This window comes from Bos indicus, chromosome 29 (assembly GCF_029378745.1).
Source record: "Bos indicus isolate NIAB-ARS_2022 breed Sahiwal x Tharparkar chromosome 29, NIAB-ARS_B.indTharparkar_mat_pri_1.0, whole genome shotgun sequence".
NCBI lineage: Eukaryota > Metazoa > Chordata > Mammalia > Artiodactyla > Bovidae > Bos > Bos indicus.
Genome location: NC_091788.1, coordinates 25,583,383 through 25,604,156, shown reverse-complemented (window position 1 = coordinate 25,604,156; position 20,774 = coordinate 25,583,383). Strand labels below are relative to the sequence as shown.

At 49.6% G+C, this 20,774-nt stretch overlaps 1 protein-coding gene across 4 annotated transcripts in view; it reads left to right on the top strand.

The window, feature by feature from the left end:
* The first annotated feature begins 426 nt into the window (after positions 1–426).
* The window catches only part of NAV2 (neuron navigator 2), a 423,984-nt gene continuing 403,636 nt past the window's right edge, over positions 427–20,774 (top strand). For 2 of the 4 annotated variants that reach the window (XM_070783121.1, XM_070783120.1), the window contains exon 1: positions 427–1,571. In XM_070783121.1, coding sequence (XP_070639222.1) covers positions 1,314–1,571 — 258 coding nt within the window. In that variant the 5' untranslated portion in view covers positions 427–1,313. The remainder of the gene's footprint in view (positions 1,572–20,774) is intronic. The other 2 variants (XM_070783122.1, XM_070783123.1) reach the window with 1 other exon arrangement.

The following is a 20,774-nucleotide window of genomic DNA, read 5'->3' as shown; positions in this document are numbered from 1 at the left end:
CTAAGGAACCGCCCTGCCCAGACCAGATGGGGGGCCGCGAGGCTGCAGGCGCGACTCCGGAAGCCTCAGACCGTTAAGGTGACCAGAACAATTTAAAAAAGGAAACAAACTTCCCCGGAGCCTTCCCCGCGGGGCCCCGAGGCGGGCGCTTGCGTTCGAAAGGGCATTTTTCAAAAAGGTTTCAGGACGCGGGGGGTGTGGACCCGCGGGGGAGCGCGCGGCCAGAGCCGCGCTGCAGAGCGGCCACCAGCCGGCTTTGTACTTGCGGCCAAGCGCGGCCCCAGAGTTTCGGCGGCGGCCCTGGGAGTTGAGGCCACGCCCCCTTTGCAGAAGAGCCGCGGCCGCCAATTGGCCCGCCGCGGACCAATCGGCGCGTTGAGGCGGCCCGGGCTGTCAGCGCGCGCCGCAGCCGCGCGGGTCGCAGCCTGTCCTCCCCTTCGCTGAGCCCCGCATCCAGCGCAGCCTTCCCGGGAAGCGCGGCTGCCGCTCGCGAGCGCTGCCTTGCCCTGCCCTGCCCAGCCCAGCCCTCCAGCCGCGCGTCCAGGTGCCCGCGGCCCGCGGCCACAGCCTTGCTGCGCTATAGCGCACGGAGCATGTGCAGACCCTCGGGCGCCGAAGTGCTCTCTGCCCCGGGGGGCTTCTGGCAGTGGTGACTGACTGTCACACCTAAAGAGACCTTTCGGGGGCTCTCGCCGCGCCTCTGCGTCGCGGGGGGACACTGCGGTGCTTGCGATCAGAGCGACAGCTGCCTCTCGCTGAAGACGTTCTGGGCTGCGTGCGCCCTCCCTCCCTTCCTCTTATCGCTCCTTCCCTCCCATCCGCGGTTACTAGCCCCTTAGCTCGCCGGATCACACCCGCAACCTCCCAGGAGCGGGAGGCGTGGGTCCCCGCCACCCCTCTTCGAGCGGGGCCTCCTCACTTCGGAGATGCAATGACAAGTTAATATGGGCGTCCAAGCCTCAGGGTCCCAGGAGGAGAATCGCAAGAGGCAACAGAACCTGAGCGCCCAGAGCCCTTGAACGGGCCACCCAGGAGGGGCGTGAAATCCGGCGGCAGCATCCGTCCAGGTGGGACCCGCTGAGCGCCGCGCGATCAGTCCTCCGCCGGATTCCCGCACCGCCAAGGCCAGCTCGTCCGATTGCTCCGAGATCCCCGACCCGGGGATTTTTTCTTTTTTTTTCTTTCCCTCGGCTGGTGGTGGGCGCCTCTCGGGCCGAAGCCCGGCGCCTGCTCTGCTGCCCGCGCTGCCTTTAGCGGTCGCCTCCGCCGCCGCTTCCAGGGACGTGCTGGGAAAGCCGAAGCCCCGGGAGAAGATGCCGGCCATCCTGGTGGCCTCCAAAATGAAGTCGGGACTGCCCAAACCCGTGCACAGCGCCGCGCCCATCCTGCACGTGCCCCCAGCCCGGGCGGGCCCCCAGCCTTGCTATCTCAAGTTGGGAAGCAAGGTGGAGGTGAGCAAGACCGCCTACCCTAGCCAGATCCCCCTGAAATCGCAGGGGCTGCAGGAGCCGGCGGGGGAGGGGCTCCCGCTGCGGATGAGCGGCTCGGTGGAAAACGGGTTCGATACCCAGGTGAGAGGTGCTGTGTGCCTGGGGCACTGTTCTGGGGGGGAAGGGTGAATACTTTTTTGAGGGTGGAGGTTGACACGGCTGGAGAGGGGAAAGGGCTACCCTGTGGGCTGAGAAGGGGACCGTTCCACTTAGGCCAGTAGATTGGGGGTTGCGCTTGGAGAGTGGGCTGGCCAGTGGGTGTGGCCCGGGTGACCGAGGTTTGCCTTAAGGAGCTCTGCGAGACGGGATGCGGGCTGCCTGCGGCTTCCTTTTGGGGGCGCGGTGGGGTGGGGCACGATCAGGGTGTCCTCAAAAAACCATGTGCCACACTGGAGATGTCAGGTTCTGCATGTCAAGGGGCTTGGCCCCAAGAAGACAGTGTCTGCTGCAGCGGCTGTGTGTCTGTCGGTTCTGCAGAGATTCTGTCCCTGCCGAGGAATGGTCCGAGACCTCGCTGGGCTCCACTCCCCCCCTGGCTTGGATGCAAGATCCAGGAAAAGAGGTCTAGGGGTGGCAGTGCACCGGCCCCCCTCGGCTTGGAGATACTCGGGCCTGCCCCATCCTTTGGGCTGACAGCATTCCAGGCACGGTGCTGGGACTGCAGTAGGACTGCCGGGTGCACCGGCGGAGGCAGGCAACCGGAGACTCCTAGCGTCTCGGCTGGCTGGAGCGATGGGGCGGGGGTGGCTGCCTTGGAATGGCGGCCCAAAGCTAAGCCCCTCCTTCCTGGGTAGTAGATCCCGGTGCCGGTAGCCCGGGTGACTGGGGGGTGCGGGTGTGGGGGTGGCTTGAACAGAATTGATGACTTCTACCTTTCCAGACCGAGCTCGCATCACCCAATTCGGCTGGGTGACAGGCCCTAGCCATGCAATCTCTTTTAAGGAAATCAGCAAGGGCCAATCCGATTCTCCTGGCTTCCTGCCTTCCCTGCTCCTTTTTTCCCCCCTCCCTCTCCTGGTAGGAGGGAGCAGGGGCACGCTGTATTTTCTTGGCAGTTAGTCAGCAGGGACTTTTGGGGACAGGCCGACCTGACGGATGTGACTGTCCCAGTCAGGAGAGGCGGAAAGCCAGCGGGGGAGGTAGTGTGGGGCTGGTGTCAGGGAAGTGGCAACAGACCAGCTGACCTTTTTGGCACTTAATCTCTGCTGACCCTGTCTCCACCTTCTCCTAGAGCTTTTTCTGATCAGAGGCTAGAACTCAACACATTCCTAGCCTTTCTGATGGAGGAACTGAAGCTGGAAGCTAATTGTAAGCAGACTTTTGGAACTCTGGGCTGGAGAAGGCCCTCAAAGCAGATTACGCTCCCACACCAGGCTGATAAGCATGCCCCTTGCTGCTGCACTTGCTAAACATTTTTGGAAGCTGACAGGTTTGAGTGATGGCGTGTGGGAGGAAGGCAAGATTTCCCCCCAATGCTGCTGGGCCTGTCTCTGCTATAGGGTTTTGTGCTCTGAGCTCTTTTTCTGCCGTTCATCACAGGATTTGTTCAGTGGTCTCTGAAACAAGAGTGAGCCTGGGGGCTGTGCTCTTGTGAGAGTGTCCCCTCCATCCTTGGAGGCAGGGCTGATGGGGTGTGGTGGGGTGTGATGGAGTGGATGTGGGAGGCCAGAGTGGTGACTCGGGGATGTGACACACACCCTCCATCCTGATGAAGAGGGCCTGAGGAATGAGGGCAGAGTGGACTCAGTGATCATTGCGACCAGGCAGCTGTTCTACCGCTGTCCATTCGACCTTTCACTTAACACACTGGGTTGGAGGACTTTCAATGGGCAGGCTCTGAAAAGGTGATTCATTACCGTTTTCTAGAAAAATGCTCTTCAGCTGCTGCCAGAGGGGCTCGTGTGGTCCGGTTCCCTCAAGGCTTTCCTCCTCCCCCACCCACGGCCCACAGTCCCTTGTCTGCCCCCACCCCGCCTCCCTTGCTCTCAACAGGGCCCTGTGTACTGACCACGAGGGTGGTTTGGATGGACCTTCCAGTGGGCTACCTGTTTTTGACAGCCTGCCTCCCCCCCTTTTTTTTCATTCATGGCCGGGCTTCCTGGTGGTTCTTCTTTGTGGCAGGTGCAGATCCTTGTTCTCATGGCCTCGCCCTGGCATCAGAGAATCACTGGCAAAGGGGTTTTCCTCTTCGGACAAGTCTTCTCCCTCTGGGCCTGACGCAGTGCATGTGCACCATCCAGGAAAGCCTCTCCATGCAGCTTGAGGACAGGGTCAGGCTTGGTAGTCCAGATTCAAAACCTGATATTTGTCACTAGAAGATCCTCCGGAGATGAGGAGTTAAGTGGCAAATGATATCTTGGGGCATTTGACTCCCTTTGTTACTCAGGGGCTTTTACTAGGCTGGGCTGTGCAATGGTCAGTAGCACAGGCTTTAAAGGTCAGGTGGATATCCAAGGTGTCCTGTCTCCACCATGTACAAGCTGGTGACCTAGTCCATTAACCTCTCTGGGCCTCAATGTTCCCATCTGTAACAATGGGCATTTAACGACCACACAAATTGTGAGAGGCTTAAGAAAAATAACATTTGCAAAGTGCCATATACACCTGTCTGTATATACGCATATACATACATCATAGATATATATTTATATACATATATAAGTAAGATATGTAAAGCCCAGTGTCTGGCAAATAGGAAACAATAAAATAAGCCATTTATATTGCTAAACCAAGAGATGGGGCATTGTTGAATGTAGATCTAATAGCCTCTCAGTGAGAAAAGGCATAGCTTATTCTGTCAAGCCCTTGAGAAGGTATCATTCAGTTCACAAGGGTTTACAGAACATCTGTCACATACCTAATATAGTACCAGGCATGGTGGGAAGGTGAGGGAAGTGCCTGACGTGCCAGGCTTTCTTTGTATGATCTCATTTCATCCTCACAGTAACACTTAAAGCAGATATGACTTCCTATGACAATAATTTCATGTAACATCTTCTTCAACGACAGTAATATAATAATGGCAAGTCATCACATAGCACTTCCGACATGCCAGGAATTGTTCTAAAAGACCTCATTTGATTCTTACAACAATCCAATGAGACGTGTTATTATTCTCATTTTACACTTGGGAAACTGAGGCAAAGGCTGGGTTAGTGACCCCATGAATAGCAGGAGTAGAATTAGAACTTGGACAGCCTGGTTCTGGACTCCCTGTTCTTAACCAGCATGCTATAGAGAGCAGATCATAGGGACTTTCCAGTTACTCACAGGCCCTGACTTATAAGACCACTGCTCTAGCCACTGAGCTGGAGGAGTAAACAGGACTCAGCAAGCTTGAGTGAGTGTCTCCAGGTCATCCTGCTCCAGGGTGGCAAGCAGGGAGTCCAGCTGTGGGTGGTCTGGCTTGCAGGCTGGTGGTCTTCCCCGTCTGCATAGCTGCCTCCCTCTTTCATGTTCTGGTGGAAGGAGAGGGTACATTAGACATGGTCTGGGCCTTGGAGGTCTTATAGTCTAGATGGGAGGTATAACTGATGGACTGAAGACGTCGGGGCACAGCACAAAGAGGGCTGAGAGGGCTACTTGGGGCTGGAAGGAAGGAAAAGGCCACGATGGCTGGAGAAGTCCAGAGAGCCTCACAGAGGGGGCTGGAGACGGTGGGTTCCGCGATGGGCAGGAATAGCTGGGTGGGGAGGAGAGGGGGTGAGATGAACATGTGGGGAAGGGGGAGGGCATGCAGTGGTGCAGAGCAGGAGTGGGTGTAGCCACAGGGAAGCCACGCCTTCACGTAACAGGTGATGACTTCATATTTAGTATCTTCCTTTCAAAAGGTGAGCATGAGCAAAGAACAAAGGCTTCTTGCAGTTGAAAAATTGGAATTGCCTGTTGCCTTCCTGGTCGATAGTGATCCTGAGCATGCGGGTAGTTATGGAGAGATGGTGTCCATAAAAGACCTGGTTCATAGCAGACCCTTGGGAAATGATAGTGATTATTATTATTAGTTTAAGGTTCAGAATCTCTAACATGGTGTGATATGGGGAAAGGAGACAGTTCTCATGGCTTATATTAGGCAGCAACTTATTTCAGCCAGTGATGGCCCATTCTCCCCCAAGCCTGTTCTCCATCTCCATCAAGTGTGAAAAGACCTGATGTAGCCAGCAACTAACTTTTAGGTGCAGCGCCCCTGTCCGCTCGCCAAGCCCCTCACCTTGAATTTCTCCCACAAACCTATAGCTGGGGCTCGACCCCTAGAGAGAGGAACTGTTCTGCAGCTGCAACATCCCTCCCAAGTCCCCCTCCTGGTGCTGGGATACCTGGGCCTCCCCCCAAGAATGAACATTTATAGCATCTGCTCTGTTAACATGGCGTATAAATTATGACCATGTGCAAAGAATTGTTTTAGAGACCTGCTCTGTGTTAGTTCAGAAACCCTGTCCGACCGACCTTCAGATAAGGAATGCTCATGAGCTATTTGAGGAGAGGTTAGCCTATTTTTAAGAAGCAGTTGCAGAGGGAAAAAAAATTATATATATATATATATAATACTTTGATATTTCCTGTTTTTAGGAGCCTGGTGTTCAACTTGCAGCTCACTTCTTTAAAAAAGTAATTAAAAGTGATGGAAATCCTCTGTGGGTGTTTTAGATGTTTAAAAAAAAAAAACACAGACAAGGCCCCCCGGGAAGAGAATGCAGCTCCAAGCTTGCAACCTGTTGCAACTTTGCCCCATTGTGTTTTGATTAGAATCCTTGCTCCATCATCAAAGTTGATTATGGATTTGATTAGTGCATTTTTCTGCTATTGTGTTATTCCCTTTCTTCTCTTCCTCAGTTCTTGGAGGAGAATGTGTAGTATGGTTATCTGCCAACATGCAAGAATGTTTATAGTTCACGTATTATTGCTTATTTCATGGGTTAATTTTCTGAAAACACTTTAAGGGTGGGACTGGTGGCTCATTTAGAGTATCATTACGTGTGTATATATGTGTGTATATAAATGCATCAACTTCTGGTTATGTGTATATACACAAATACACACACATATACAAATCTATACACATGGAACAGCTTAAAGTAATAAGCACATGTGAGCACACACACATCAAAGGCCAGACTGGAGGAATTACAGCTCAATTTCCAGCTTTCAGAATAGCTTGATTTGCTCCCCGCTTCTCATACTCCCTTCCTCTGTGACCGAGATGGAAGAACCAAGTCTTGGTGTCCCATTTTATTTATTTATAAGATGTAAGAGATGTAGCTTTGAGAGAGGTGTTTTAATTAGGCCTTAGTGAAACTCCTAAGACTTAGTGAAGCCAGTCTGCAAAATCCGAAACACCTAGTGAGATTTTGGACATTTGGCTTGAGAGATTCTTATTTCTTAAAATCAGTCTCAGCACCAAGGAAGGGAACAGTTATGGGACATCTACTATAAGCCAGGTAGTAGTCTGCAGGGATTATATATATATATACATATATATATGTGCGTGTGTGTGTGTGTGTGTATAATGTATATTATATATATATTATGTATATAAAATTTAGTATGAGGCACAAGAAACTGGGTAAAATGTAAAGTGGCCCGTGAATTTCATAGGAGGAAGATGAAACCAAGGGAAGTTACCACCTGGAGGCAGTTTTTGTTCATATTTATTGCTTTATTAATATTTGGCTGCTCCAGGACTTAGCTGTGGCCTGTGGGATCTTTAGTTATGGCATGCAAACTCTTAGCTGTGGCATGTGAGCTCTTAGTTGTGGCACGTGGGATATAGTTTCCTGACTGGGGATCGAACCTGTGCCCCCTGCATTGGGAGCATGGAGTCTTAGCCACTGGAACACCAGAGAAGTCCCTGGAAGGCAGTTTTAAGATGGTTGCTTAGGCTTAATTGAGAGACAGACCTGGGTTCAAATCTAGGCTTTGGGCAAGTTAACATCTCTAAATGTAAGTGTCCTTATCTATAAAGCAGAAACAATGAGTCTTAAACATTGTCCGTAAGAATCCAATGAGATAATACTGGGAGGTTGCTAACACAGAGCCTGGTATGTAATAAGCGAAAAATATGTGATATTGCCTCTTTTTATTACCCAAGGTCAGAGCCAAGTTTGGAAACCAGATCTGCCTCATTGCAAGCTCATGTTCTTTCTACCCTACCTCTCTACCTCTCAAGCGCATGGTTAATTATATGGAGAACAGGTGGTTTGCCCTGTGAAAGCAGAGAGCGTAGCGGAGCCTTTGTTAGATGAATGGGGAGCAAGAGTAAGTTAAGAACAGTGTCCTCTAAATGAGTCGTGTCCAGAGTTGTGAAGTGAAATCTTCACATTTTGGTTCCAAACATGCCATTTCTATAGCACTAACCAAGCTGAGGGATCTGCTGCAAACCAAACTTATGGGAAGCCTCCTTTGAACACCCAATCTGAACTGGTACTGTCAAGGTGGTTGAATGGAACTGGCCAATCTGATTGTGTTGCCCGGGACCAAGAATGGAACAATCCCATTGATTTGGCTTCTGAATGGCTTCTCATTGTTCTAAAGGCAGAAGGAAAGCCCTCTTCCCTTAGGGCTGGCATGATTGTGGTGGGAGCTAAACCTTGTGATCAGGTTGGTCATTAAGGTGCCCCAAGGCATGGCTGGGTGCCCAATAGTGTTTTACTAATAGCCACAGGGCCACTTTCAATGGTGACTCTGTCTCTTGGTCACATTGTTCAAAGAGATGGACAATGTGTTCCTGGAATGTCTTGGGCAGAATGGTTCATGTGATTTTGGGAACAAAACTGGGTCAGGCTTTTGTGCTTCAGTCCGCACAAGTCAGCAGTGAGTGACAGCTAAAAGTTTTCGCAGGAACCCCAAGTCGCCCACACAGAACCTAAAGAATGATTCATGACTTAGTGCTCCATTTCCCAAGGAAAACAGACCCTCTCTTGTGTTTTGCAAACAATGGCCCCACAGCCTCAGAATATTTTCTCTCTCCAAGTGAAACTTCAGTACCTCCCGTGAATTTTGGTTTGTAGGTGTGGGGGCTGGGTCAAGATAATGGTGAGGTTCTTTTGGAGCCTTGGAACCAAATCAAATACTCACAAGAACATGATTATAATAATGGGAACTGACACTGACAGAGCATGGCACTGGACATGCGTCATTTCATTTAATCCTCACAACACCCCGTTAGATAGACGCTACTTCCCCAAGAGAACAGAAATGACAGTCCTGGGAATCAGCAGCTTTGGTTCTTCAGATACTTTGCTGCATGACCTTTGGTAAGTTACATTTTCTTTTGAGCCTCAGTTGCCTCATCTACAAAATGGGTAGAATGATACTTGCTCTACTCTTTTTTTTTGGAGAGTTTTTGTGATGCTTAATAGAGGTGATTATTATGCATGAGACACTGACCTCATCATCTTCCACAGTTAATACCCTTCAAGGAGAGGTTAAACTACTTTTCCAAGTAGCACAGCTGGTTAAGTTGTGGACCAGAATTTGAACCCTTAACTGTTTGACCTCAAAGTCAAGGCTCTGAAATAGCAAGTATGAAAGCACTTAAAAAAAAAAATCTGAAAAGGCGTTGTTAATATGGAATCAAAGTAAACTGCTATAAAATTTATTTTGGCATGGTATATATGATATCTGGCTCCTCCCCTCTGCCCCAGAGTTTAGAAATATTGAAAATATTCATTCAATATTAAATAAATATTAGCTACTTCATCATATCATTTAACCTCTCTGGGGTTTGTAGAATTCCAAGTGCTCTCATGCCCCAAGGTCCAGTAAGGTGTAATCACTGTGTAACTGGCAGGGCTGATTCTGGACAGAAGAAGGAAAAATGGGGTATTTGATAAATTGTTGGCCTGCAGAAGCAATCAGATAAATTCAGATTATGGGTCATTCTTTAGGACACTGAGCCTGGGATCTTCCAAACCGACAATGTCATGAAAAACAAACAAGAAGAATATTAAAAGGTAGATGGGGAACTATTCTAGAAAAGGAGACTGAAGAGACATGATAACCAAATCCAATAAGAGATCCTTGACAAGCAAAGCCATAAATGCTAGAAAGGTCATTTTGGAGACAATGGGAGATACTTGAATGCAGATTGTGTATTAGGTAGTATTACTCCACTGGGGCTTCCCTGGTGGCTCAGTGGTAAAGAATCCACCTACAATGTGGGAAGATGTGGGAGACATAGGTTTGATCCCTGGGTTGGAAAGATCCCCTGGAGTAGGAAATGGCAACCCACTCTAGTATTCTTGCCTGGACAATCCCATGGACAGAAGAGCCTGGTGGGCTATAGTCCATGGGGTCACAAAGAGTTGGACACAACTGAGCGACTGAGCATGATTACTCCATTGTTGTTAATGGTTGGAAATAATGTAAGAAAATGTCCATTTTCTTGGAAGATACATGCTGTATTTAGAGGTGAGGTATCTGTGTGTCAGCAACTAATTCCCAAATGGGTTCAGGACAAAAAAAAGTATATGTGCAGATAGAGGGAGAAAGCAAATGTTGTGAAATGTTTAAAACTGGTGAATCTAGATACATGTGCAACTCTTTCAACTTTTGTTTGAAATTTTTCAAAATAAAATGTTGGGAAACAAAAAGAAAGCCTTGGCAAAAGAGTCTACATTAGCAATCCCCTTGACATCTGTGGTATATCCATGAGAACATATATGAGGTAGGAGTGTGTGAAGTAAGAGTGTGTGTGTGTGTGTGTGTGTGTGTGTGTGTGCACTCACAATAAAGAGCCTGGCCAAGTTTGTTTCACTGGGATCTGGACTTCTTATCTCCATTCTGGTATACCGTGAGAATCTTGGCTTAATTCCTCTTCTTTTATGAGGATGGTTGTGGAAATTTTATGGAAATCATAAGATCCAAGTTTATTTGATAATCTCTTATAAAAATCTAAGACGTTTCCAAGGTTGAAAGTACAAAAGAGATTCTTTTTAATGAAGAAATTTTTTAAAATATGAAAACACCAGGTTGAATTTTACTCATCAAGGCATGGAGAAGGCAAGGAGTCTGAACAGAAGCAAGGTCCTTTCTCTGCTTTAACCCTCTTTCTCTCCTCACTACTTAGAATTCCTTTGACTGGCTCAACCCTTCTCATCCGTTACCCATTCAAGGTCAGGCTTAGTGTCACCTCCTCCAGGAAGTCCTTTGCCACCACCATGGTCTGAAGGTAGTCTGTCTCCTGTGTGCTCCCATAGCCTACTCTGAGCTCCTGTAACTTGAACTATGATTGCTTATTTAGACAGACCACAACTTCCATGAGGTCGGGGGGGTGACTCTCATGATCTCTGCCCGTGCTACATCAGCAGGAATGCATCAACACGTAGTAAGTTCTTGGTTCATATTCCAGAAGGAAAGAAGGAAAGGAGGGGGAAGGTAAAAGGAAGAATTGAAAAACAGGATTGAGTGTCTGTTGAGCACCAGCTGTGTTCACGAAGCTGTGGCTCAGCCATATGGCTCCTGTAGAACTGTCTGTCGGTGTATGAGCTCAAACGAGCCCGTGGTGGTGGGTGGCCAAGCATAGGAGACAGAGGGTGAAGCCAGTGTCAAAGCTCTCCAACCAGGTCTCGGGGAAACTTGCCTGGCTGGGTAGCGGGAAGAGGCAGATTGCTTTACACACGTTTCCTTTACACAAGGATGTCTACTGCATCCACGCTGTGGTTGCTCCACTGGAAGGTCTATCTGGATGTGATCATGGGGGTTCAGTAGACTGGAAAGTTTGTGCGGGTAGGACACTGTGGGCTCTGGAGGGCTTTGGCAGATCCCCCCACCAACAACTTGGAAAGGGGGACTGAGAAGTGTTCTAAAGGATTTTAGTTGGTTAAGACAAGAGGATAGGACCAGCCTTCCAGGAATAAGGATGATAGCAACCACTCGTGTGCCATTTCCACACAATCTTCACACTCAATCTCAGTCTTCACACTCACTTTCTGAGCCTGATTTACCAGGAAGGAGGAAAGCGAGGGGTCAATGGGGAGATGCCTGAGAGAGGTCTTTTTCAGGTCACACAGCTGGTTTGAACAGTAGCAGGATTCCTACCTGGTGTTTCTGAGTCCAAAATCTGTGCTCTTAACCCCTGTCTTCTTCTGCCAGTAACTAGAAGAGGCCTGAGTCCCATACTGGGGTACTGCTTTAAAAAAAAAATCAAATCTCCAAGCCCTCTGCTCCTTGGAACCTGCTCCCTGTTACCCTGGCCTTGACCTTCCCACTGTCTCCTTCTTGTCGGGGCCTCTGTGCCTGTCCCAGCCTGTTGCTAGAGGTTCTGCATTTACCAAGTGAGGAGCTCCACTGGCTTTGGCTCGCATCTTGCTGCAGTCTGGGCACAGGCTCCTCTCACTGCCTGCTGTCCCCCAGGTCACCCCCGTGCTGCTCAACCCAGCAGGTCCATGTGCCTGACAGCTGGCAGGACCTCTTTCCTGTCCTCCTGTGGCAGCTCTGCAGACAGTTCCCATTGCATGCTGATTTGCTTTGATTATTTTCAGACCTGGGAGTGACGCATGTTGACGTCAAAGTATGTGGGCCACAAAGCATCCCCGAACTGTCAGACCTTCCAGTTTGTGGACTTTGCTTGTTAACTATCTCTGGACAGAGGAAACCCTGGAGGGAAAAATACCATTTAGGCGACGAAACCAGATTTGTAAGAATCAGGCTCACTCGGGATGTCTGCTTAGTGATCTGTGCCTCTATGGACTGGATATTTGGGGTTTCTGAGCCAGTACGGACCCTGGAGGCCATCTATTTCCATAGCTCCATTGCCAATGGTGAAACAGCCTAGAGAGGGGTGTGAGTTGCTCATGGTCACCCAGCTCGGAGGGCAGAGCAAAAACCTGGGATCCAGGCCCAGTGTTCTCCCCACCTCTCTCATGGCAGTCAGATGTTCTGCTCTGAAGGGCCTGGTGGCTTAAAGAATTGGAACCAGCCTTAAGCTATGTTCTTTCCTTCTCCATCTACTGAGTAGTTAAGATAAGTATTCTTTTCCTAAAAATTACTTTATTGAAGTATAGCTGATTTACAATCTTGTGCTAATTTCTGCTGTACAGCAAAGTGATTCAGTTATACATACATACATATATATATATATATATACACCTTCCTTTTCATATTCTTTTCTGTTATGGTTTATTGCCATATATATATAAATATATATTTATTGAATACAGTTCCTTGTACTTGTTGGATCTCGTTGTTTATCCACTCTCTATATAAAAGTTTGCACTGCAAATCCCAAACTCCCAGTCCATTTTTCTCCCAGCCCCGTCCCCCTTGGCAACCACAAGTCTGTTCTTTTCATTCTTTCATATTTGAAAGCATTTGCATTTGGCTCAGTGGATCACAAAACTAGGACTTCTTTGTGGATGGCATGATTGTGGCAGCAGACCACCATTCAACATCTCCCACGGGCCAGACACTCTCCATACATCATCTCATTTAAGCCTCACCACAATGAGATAAGGCTGGTGGCATTTCATCCGTTTCATGTTTGAGGCTCAGAGAAGGTCAGTAACGTGACTGACACCGCATGGAGTCAGCTTTGAAACTCTCTACTTTCACATCCGTGCTTTTTCTGCCCAGCATCTTAGACCCTGCTCCCCTAGGCTGGAAGTCAGAGAGACCCAGGTTAAGATCGTACCTCCCCATTTATTTACCAAGCATCTAACTTCCCCAGTGCTGGTGTAGGGCCCGGCACACTGTAAGTCCTCAGTAAATAGTTGTTGAACTGCAACTTGGACAAGTCAGTCCCACTAAGCCTCAGCTGCCCAAGGGAAAGTATAGCACTTCAGTGTGCCGTGTAGATCAAAACAATACTGTGTGTGAGACTGTCTGGTATGGGGCAGATAAGATCTACTGTGACTTACTGAGCTCTTGCTATGTGCTGGTCATTCTTCTAAGCACTCTCTATGGATTTTCCCATTTAATTATTATAAAAGCAATAATCTCTGAGGTAGGCACTTTGGTTATTATCTCCATTTTACAGATGAACCAGGGAAGGTAGAGCATAAGCAACTTGCCCAAGGTCACCTGCCTACAAGTGGAGGAAATAGGCCCAAAACTCAGCAACGCTAACAGAGTCTGCGTCCTCCCCCACGGCATGGTCCTCTCTCTGTGCCTCTCCTAATTCTAGTTGAGGGTGGGGAGGAGAGACGAAAGCACAGAGACGGAAAACAATCTGTTTAAGGTTCTTTAGCATGAGAGGTAGTAAAACCCAGATAAGACTTGCCTTCCTAAAGTAGCTGGGGCTTTGTTCTTTAAAAGATGCTGGCTTCCTTGGCGGCTCAATAGGTGAAGAGAATGCTTGCAATGCTGGAGGCCTGGGTTCAATCCCTGGGTTGGGAAAATGCCCTGGAGGAGGGCATGGCAACCCTACTCCAGTATTCTTGCCTGGAGAATCCCATGGACAGAGGAGCCTGGCAGGCTACAGTCCATGGGGTTGTAAAGAGTAGGACATAAGTGAAGTGACTTAGCTAGCACACACACAACTCTAGTGGGAAAGGACAAAACTATTTTGTCCTGGGAAGCTCTCACAAACTGGAGATGTTCACTAGGAATCAGTGACTCCCAATTGCCTTGGGGATCTGTGTGGCTTTCCCCTTGGGTCCCTGCTTCTCACTCATTTGGAATCATCTTCTCTGGATTGCAGAACAGAAACCAATATAAATTTGACCTAGTCCCTAGAAATGTTTACCTGGCTAAAAATATGCTGGCTTTGTTACATTTTAAGCCAAATTTAGATTTGAAGTATATGCATTGCCCACACCCATGTATTAGGCATGAACTGTTGGTACATTTTGTAACAGGAAGCTGCTGGTTTTCCATTCCAGAGAACTGGAATTCAGTCAGAAATTTGTCATTTGCAAATGCCAGCTCTCACCACATTCCATTGCTGTTTTTAAGAACGTCTCGTCACCTGGAGTTGGAGGAAGCAGGCCATGGGTGAGGCCAGGCTGGCCAGGCTGTCTTGGTGTCTTTCTCGGGGTCTGGTGCCTTCCGAGCGACCTCCACCTGGCTCTGCCCAGGCCCAGGCCATCTGCGCCGTGTTGCCTTTGGATTAGTGCATGGGCAGACAGGGGGCTTATTTTAGAACTGGAAGGAGAGGAGATGTATCAATAAAAAACAAAAGCTGGGAAGGAAAAAATCCATTCAGTGGTTTTAAAATATCTCTCCCTTAACAGGACAGATTATTTTTGTTTCTTAAAAACAACTAGGTGACTTGCTCCTAGAAACAGAGTTGGAAAGACTGTAAAAAAGGAGGAGGCTGTTGAGGTGGCCTGGAGGTTTCACCACCCTGGCCCATTTGCACAGGACAGGTCTATTTCCCCCACCTCCAGAGCCCCTCCTGCTCCTGACCGGAAGACTCTGGAACCTCAGAACTGTGTCACAAAGACCTTGTTGCCTTACCTCTTTATTTTATAGACAATGAAGCCAAGCCTCAGGGTCCTTGCACCTGCTGCCTGGAATGTCTTCCCCAGATATCGACACAGCTCCTTCCTGCCTCAGCTCAGATGCCCCTTTATCAAAGGCACTTTTTCTGACCATCCTATATAAAAGAACAATCCATTCTTTTATATCTCCTTGTTCTGCTTTATTTTTCTCCAGAACCAGAGCAGTCTACTGTAGACATGCTATATATTTAGTATCTTGTGTCTTCCTCTATTAGACTTTCAGCTCATTGAGAACTAGGGCTTCACCTCTTTTGTTCACAGCTATCTCCCCCACACCTAGAACAATGTCCAGCACTTAGTAGGTGATTACGAAATATTTAGTAAATAAACAATAGGAACTTGTGCAAGATTTCAGGCAGAGCTGGGACTAGCCTCTAGGTCTGACTCCAAATCCAAGATTCTTACTTACACCTACTTCTCTAGATGCTACTAAGAAATCTACAATGTGTCTCTTAAGATGGGAATGGGTTAAAATGTTCTCCCTTTGACAATTTTGCATCTTTTGTAGGGACTCTTACTGAAAAGGATGGATGAGTATCTTAGCACAAAGATCATTGTCTTAACCTCAAGATGTAGGTGAGTTAGGTTGGCTCGAAAAAGGTAGTATTTTTGGTCAGGTTGGGGAAGTCTTACCCTATGAGCAGACTTTTACTTGGTCCAAGTTTAGGGCTGGATCCACAGTAGGAGAGAGAGCTGAGAATTGGATTTGCCAACATACACTGCTTCCATTTTGTCTTCTGGTTTGCTTCTTTCTCTTCTCCTCTCCCTCACCCCTTGTTCCCCTCTCCCTCCCTCCTTCCTTCTTTCCTTTCTTTATTCTGGCTCCTTTTTGTACTTTAACCCCTGTTAATAAAAACTATGATCTCTGGACTAGCTATAATGGCATCATCGGGAGCGTTGGTAAAAACACAGAACCTTGGGCTTAGCCTCTGACCTTATGAATCACAATTTGCATTTGAACCCAAACTCAAGATATTTCATAGGCAAATTCAAGTTTAAGGAGCAGAAAAGCAATTATGCCCTTAACTCGTCAGAAGTGCTGAAGAGAAACTTCCTTCCTGTAAATACTGTTTGCTCTTCTGTGTGGAGGCATAGACCCTGTTTTCTCTGATAACCCCTCCGATTAGGGATGGGAGGGATGGACAGGACACCCCCTGAAAGAGGGTATCTGCAGATTCTAGAATCTGCAGCTGACGCGTATCTTACATTGCTGTGTCTTATGGAATTCTCCAGGCAAGAATACTGGCGTGGGCAGCCATTCCCATCTCCGGGGCATCTTCCCGAACCAGAGATTGAACCTGGGTCTCCTGCATTGCAGGTGGATTCTTTACCATCTGAGCCGCCAGGGAAGCTCTTATTCACTGGGCTTTGTGGCTAATGCCTGGTCAGTGTGATGCAAGGCTGGCATCTGTCTGGTAGCTGCAGAAGGAAGAGAAGTCCTGTCTTTGACCTGGGCGTTAAAGATTAGAGGACCTCAGCTCTCCTCTTTGCAGTGAGCTCTGGGCTGGTTGAGATAGCATCTGGCAGCAACTGGAACCAGTCCCATCGCAGCCCTCCATCGGCTGGGAAGTCTGCTCTAGCCCCTTCAGCAAAGGGAGGACAGCCCCTGCCTCAGTCTGAATAGAGCCCAGCTCCCAGGATCCTTTGCTGTTTGGAAGTCTCCTAGTTCTCCTTGATTTGCAGTGGGAAATTGCATTGCAGGATGCCAGCATGTTGTGAAGGAGTGTGCCCCAGAGTACCAAGGGGAGGGGCTGGCTCTGGTGGTCATGCTGGGCTCTCTATCCCTGCTTAGAGAAGCCCTGTCAATGGGCAGGTGGTGTGCAAATGTAATCTGTCTCCCTGCTGAGGCGTTTCTTTCAGTCATGCTGTGGTTGGGTCCTGATTTGCAGAAAGCCCATTGATAAGAGCAGAGCAGATTAATTGAGCCCCTGAATCAGGCTGTTTGGTGAAATTATTGTCTAATGCTTTTAGAGGTGGGAGCTTTTTTTTTTTTTTCCCCAGCTCGTTCTGTGTAAATCAGAGCTACTTAAAAGCTGCTTACACAGTCACTGGTACCATAGAAACCAGCCATCCCTGCACACGCTCCTGGCCCAGTCGGGCAGGGGCCACTGTATGTGTAGGAAGAGGACTTAGTGGGCTTGCTCCAGCGTCCACAGGAGGGAGGAGGCCCTGGAGGAGATCAAGGGGGGCTTTCTATTCCTTCCTCAGCTCCCCTAGACTTGTCTCATTTAACCCCATCCAAGTCTCCTGGAGGAGGGACATCCCCCACCCCCTCAAGTCCACTGAGCCCTGATGGGAACAGAAAGTCTGTCCAGTGACTGAAGGGTGATGAGTCTGATGCTAAGATGTTTGTAGGTATGTGCATATGTGTATGGGGATGTGTGCAGGCACAGGCATGCACAGGCATGCGTGTGTGCGTGTATGTCCAGATGTTCCTAGAGGGGCTGGAGAAAGTCCATTCCAACCACTGGCCACACCATAGCATGTGAACAGTGTGAGGAGGCTGCAAGAGCACTGTTCTCAGAGTCAAAAAGCTTGAGTTTTCTCTCTAGACCCTCCTGAACAAGCCACGTGACCTGGGCACATGGCCAGTCATTCTTTGCCAGGACCACGTGGAGCTGTCAAAAAGAGAACACATGTCCAGACATCTCCCTTGCAGACACAGGCCTGGGGTGAGGCTTCTGTACCTGTATTTCTTAGGGCTCTGCAGGGGATTCCAATGCATGATCTGGGATGGGAGCTCTTGGATTTGAGACCGGCATTCAGAGAAGTCAGGACCATGAAGTAGGTAAGAGAAAGTGGTCATGACCACACAGACCGGGGCGTAGACTCCAGCTGTGCCCAGGTAAGGTGAATGGCTGACGCACTTGCCCCTTCTTTCTCATCTGCTCTAGAGGCATGAACGTCTCAGCGTCACAGAGCTGCTGTGAACGTTCCGGTGCAGGAAGCATGCGGCCAATGCCTGGCATATGAGCTCTCCATAAATGTTGGTCTCAGGCGCGTGCATGCGTGTGTGTGTGTGTGTGTGTGTGTATTTTCTGCTGTACTCTCATATATGGATAGAAACCTCTCAAGGAAGTCCAAGGAGAATCCAATTGGGAAATGAGATGGCAGAGCTCAATTATATTAATGTAATTTGGCAATAAGGAAACCAATTAATTCATTCTTTCAGTCAGTTATTAACAGGAAACGGGAGTGTGCAAAGAAAGGTCCTGTGGGACCAGAAGAGGTACCAAGCATGCCTCTCTCCCTTCATGACAGTGGTTCTTAAACTTCACTGTGCATCCTTACAACCCAGGTACTTGTTAAAAGTGCAGAATCCTGGGCCTTAGCCTCAGAGATGCTGATTTTGCAGATCTGGGTGAGGCCCGAGAATTTATATTTTAGGTAAGTATGATTAAGTGAACTTGCAGAAGATGGCCCACAGCCACCACTCTCTGACAAAGGCTGGTCCAGAGGGAAATATCAACTTGGATGATTAAAGAGAAGGAGGGAGCTAGGTGAGTTGGGGCAGGCAAGGATGGGAACCCGGATAAGCTGAGAGGAGCTAGGTTTGAATGTGAGATGCAGAGGAAATGTGCGAGATGCGAGGTGCAAAGAAAACAGGGCAACATCTTCAGGGTTTGGTGTGCTGAGCGCAGGAGAATGGGCTGTGGTTGATGGGGAGTCCTGGCTCCTGTTCTTGCAGCCGGGGGCTGGAGTTGCTGTGGAGGGTGGGCATCACACTGGATGTCAGCCCCTGGAAAGCATTCACCAGGACTCCTGGTGAAGGACCATGAACCCAGAGTATGTGTCCCTTCATCCTCTGCTTAAGGCCCAGGCTGGCTGCCTGTAGGTTGCCTGGCAGTGCCCATAGAGTTCAGCATCTGTCCCTCTGTTGGCTCATTCAGAAATCAGAGCTCAGGAGCAACCTGGGGCAGGGAAACCTGGAGGGTAAAGTAGGCGTGAGATCCTCAGGGCCCCAGAGCGGGGTGGCAGAAGGAGCACAGTGCTGTATTTGAGCGTCAGCGTGAGCAGGGATGGGGCCTTAGTCAGTGTCCCAGGCCTCCAAGGGGCCTGGTGTCCCCTCGTTAAAGCCTGAACCTAGATAGTTCCCAGCAGTGGCCTTTGTGTCACCGAAGAGCACATTTCCTGAGTTGCCAGTGGCTTAGAAAGAGCTAGAAATAAGAAGGGATGGAGGGGAGACCCCTGCTTGTGTGCCAGGTTCCGTGCTACCTGCTCACATGTTTTGCCTCCTTTAGTCCCCACCTTGGAGGTGGATACCTGGAGTCTCGTTTGAGAAATGGAGAAAGGCTCAGAGAGGTAAAGCAACTTGCCTAATCCCACACAGCTAGGACTGGGCAAAGCCGGGGCTGGGACTCGCTCTGTCTGCTTCCAGTTAATCGCCCCGAGAGTCTCAGCGCACAGAGGGGAGGCCCTGCAGCTCTGCCCTCAGGTGCGGGCCCCTCGGAAGCCCCACTGCCCCGGCTGGGGGCGGGGGGCACAGGGAGGGCAGCGCGCCCCGGGGTCCCGTGACGTGTGGGACATTTCTGTGCCCTCCGTCAACAATCCAATCTTCAGTAATGTTGCCCCTGGCTGCCAACTGCTTTCGCCACAGCCAGATGCCCCCACCCCTGACACCCACCCACACAGGCGAAGGCTGCGGCCAAGGGCACCCCGGACGGGGAGGGGGATGTGCCCTCCGAGGGGCCTCTGCAGAGCCCCTGAATGGCCCCATTGAGGCGCAGGCAGGATGACAATGGCCAGCTGGGACCCCCGGTCTGGGTCCGCTGAGGTGAGAGGGCTGGGGCCGGGCAAGCGGTGCTGGCTCGGAGGCCAGATGCTGACTTCCAGGGCAGGGAGCCAGCGCCTCTGACGCGCTCTGAAATGCCAGCTCCGCTTAACGGGGAGCAGCCAGGGCGGGCCGCACGCCCCTCCCGTGCCGGGAGGACTGGGAACCCGGCTCCCAGCCACCACAGGCCAGCTCTAAGCCTCCGTCCTTGCCCGGGGCTGGGCCCTGCTCCCTCCACACTGGGGACTGTGGGGGGCCTTTCCAGATTCCCCTTGGTCCTCACGGTCATCATTCTCAGATCGTTTGAAGAAATAAGCCCCCTCCAGCAACTTGGAGAAGGCAATGGCCCCCACTCCAGTACTCTTGCCTGGAAAATCCCATGGACGAAGGAGCCTGGTGGGCTGTAGTCCATGGGGTCGCTAGGAGTCGAACACGACTGAGCGACTTCACTTTCACTTTTCACTTTCATGCATTGGAGAAGGAAATGGCAACCTACTCCAGTGTTCTTGCCTAGAGAATCCCAGGGACAGGGGAGCCTGGTGGGCTGCCATCTATGGGGTTGCCCAGAGTCGGACATGACTGAAGCGACTTAGCAGTAGCAGCCAACAACTTAGGTGGGGTGGCTAGGTAAATCACAAGGCACCCAGTCCTGTTTGAATTTCAGATAAATAATGGATAATTTAAAAACTGTGTTTAAGTATATGTTGCTTGCTCAGTCACGTCCAACTCTTTGCAAACTTATGTACTGTAGCCCACCAGGCTCCTCTGTCCATGGGGATTCTCCAGCCAAGAATACTGCAGTGGGTTGCCATGCCCTCCCCCAGGGGATCTTCCCAACCCAGGGATTGAACCCAGGTCTCCTGCAGTGCAGGCAGATTCTTTACCAGCTGAGCCAGCAGGGAAGCCCATTTTAAGTACATATCAAATATTAACAATCAATAAAGACGGAACCAAGATTTGGGTCCATCTGTTGTGTCATGGGACACACTTAAACTGGAAAATTATTGGTTGTTTATCTGAAATTCGCATTTAACAGTGTGCCCTGTGTTTTCAGTTGTTAAGTCTGACAGTCCTATC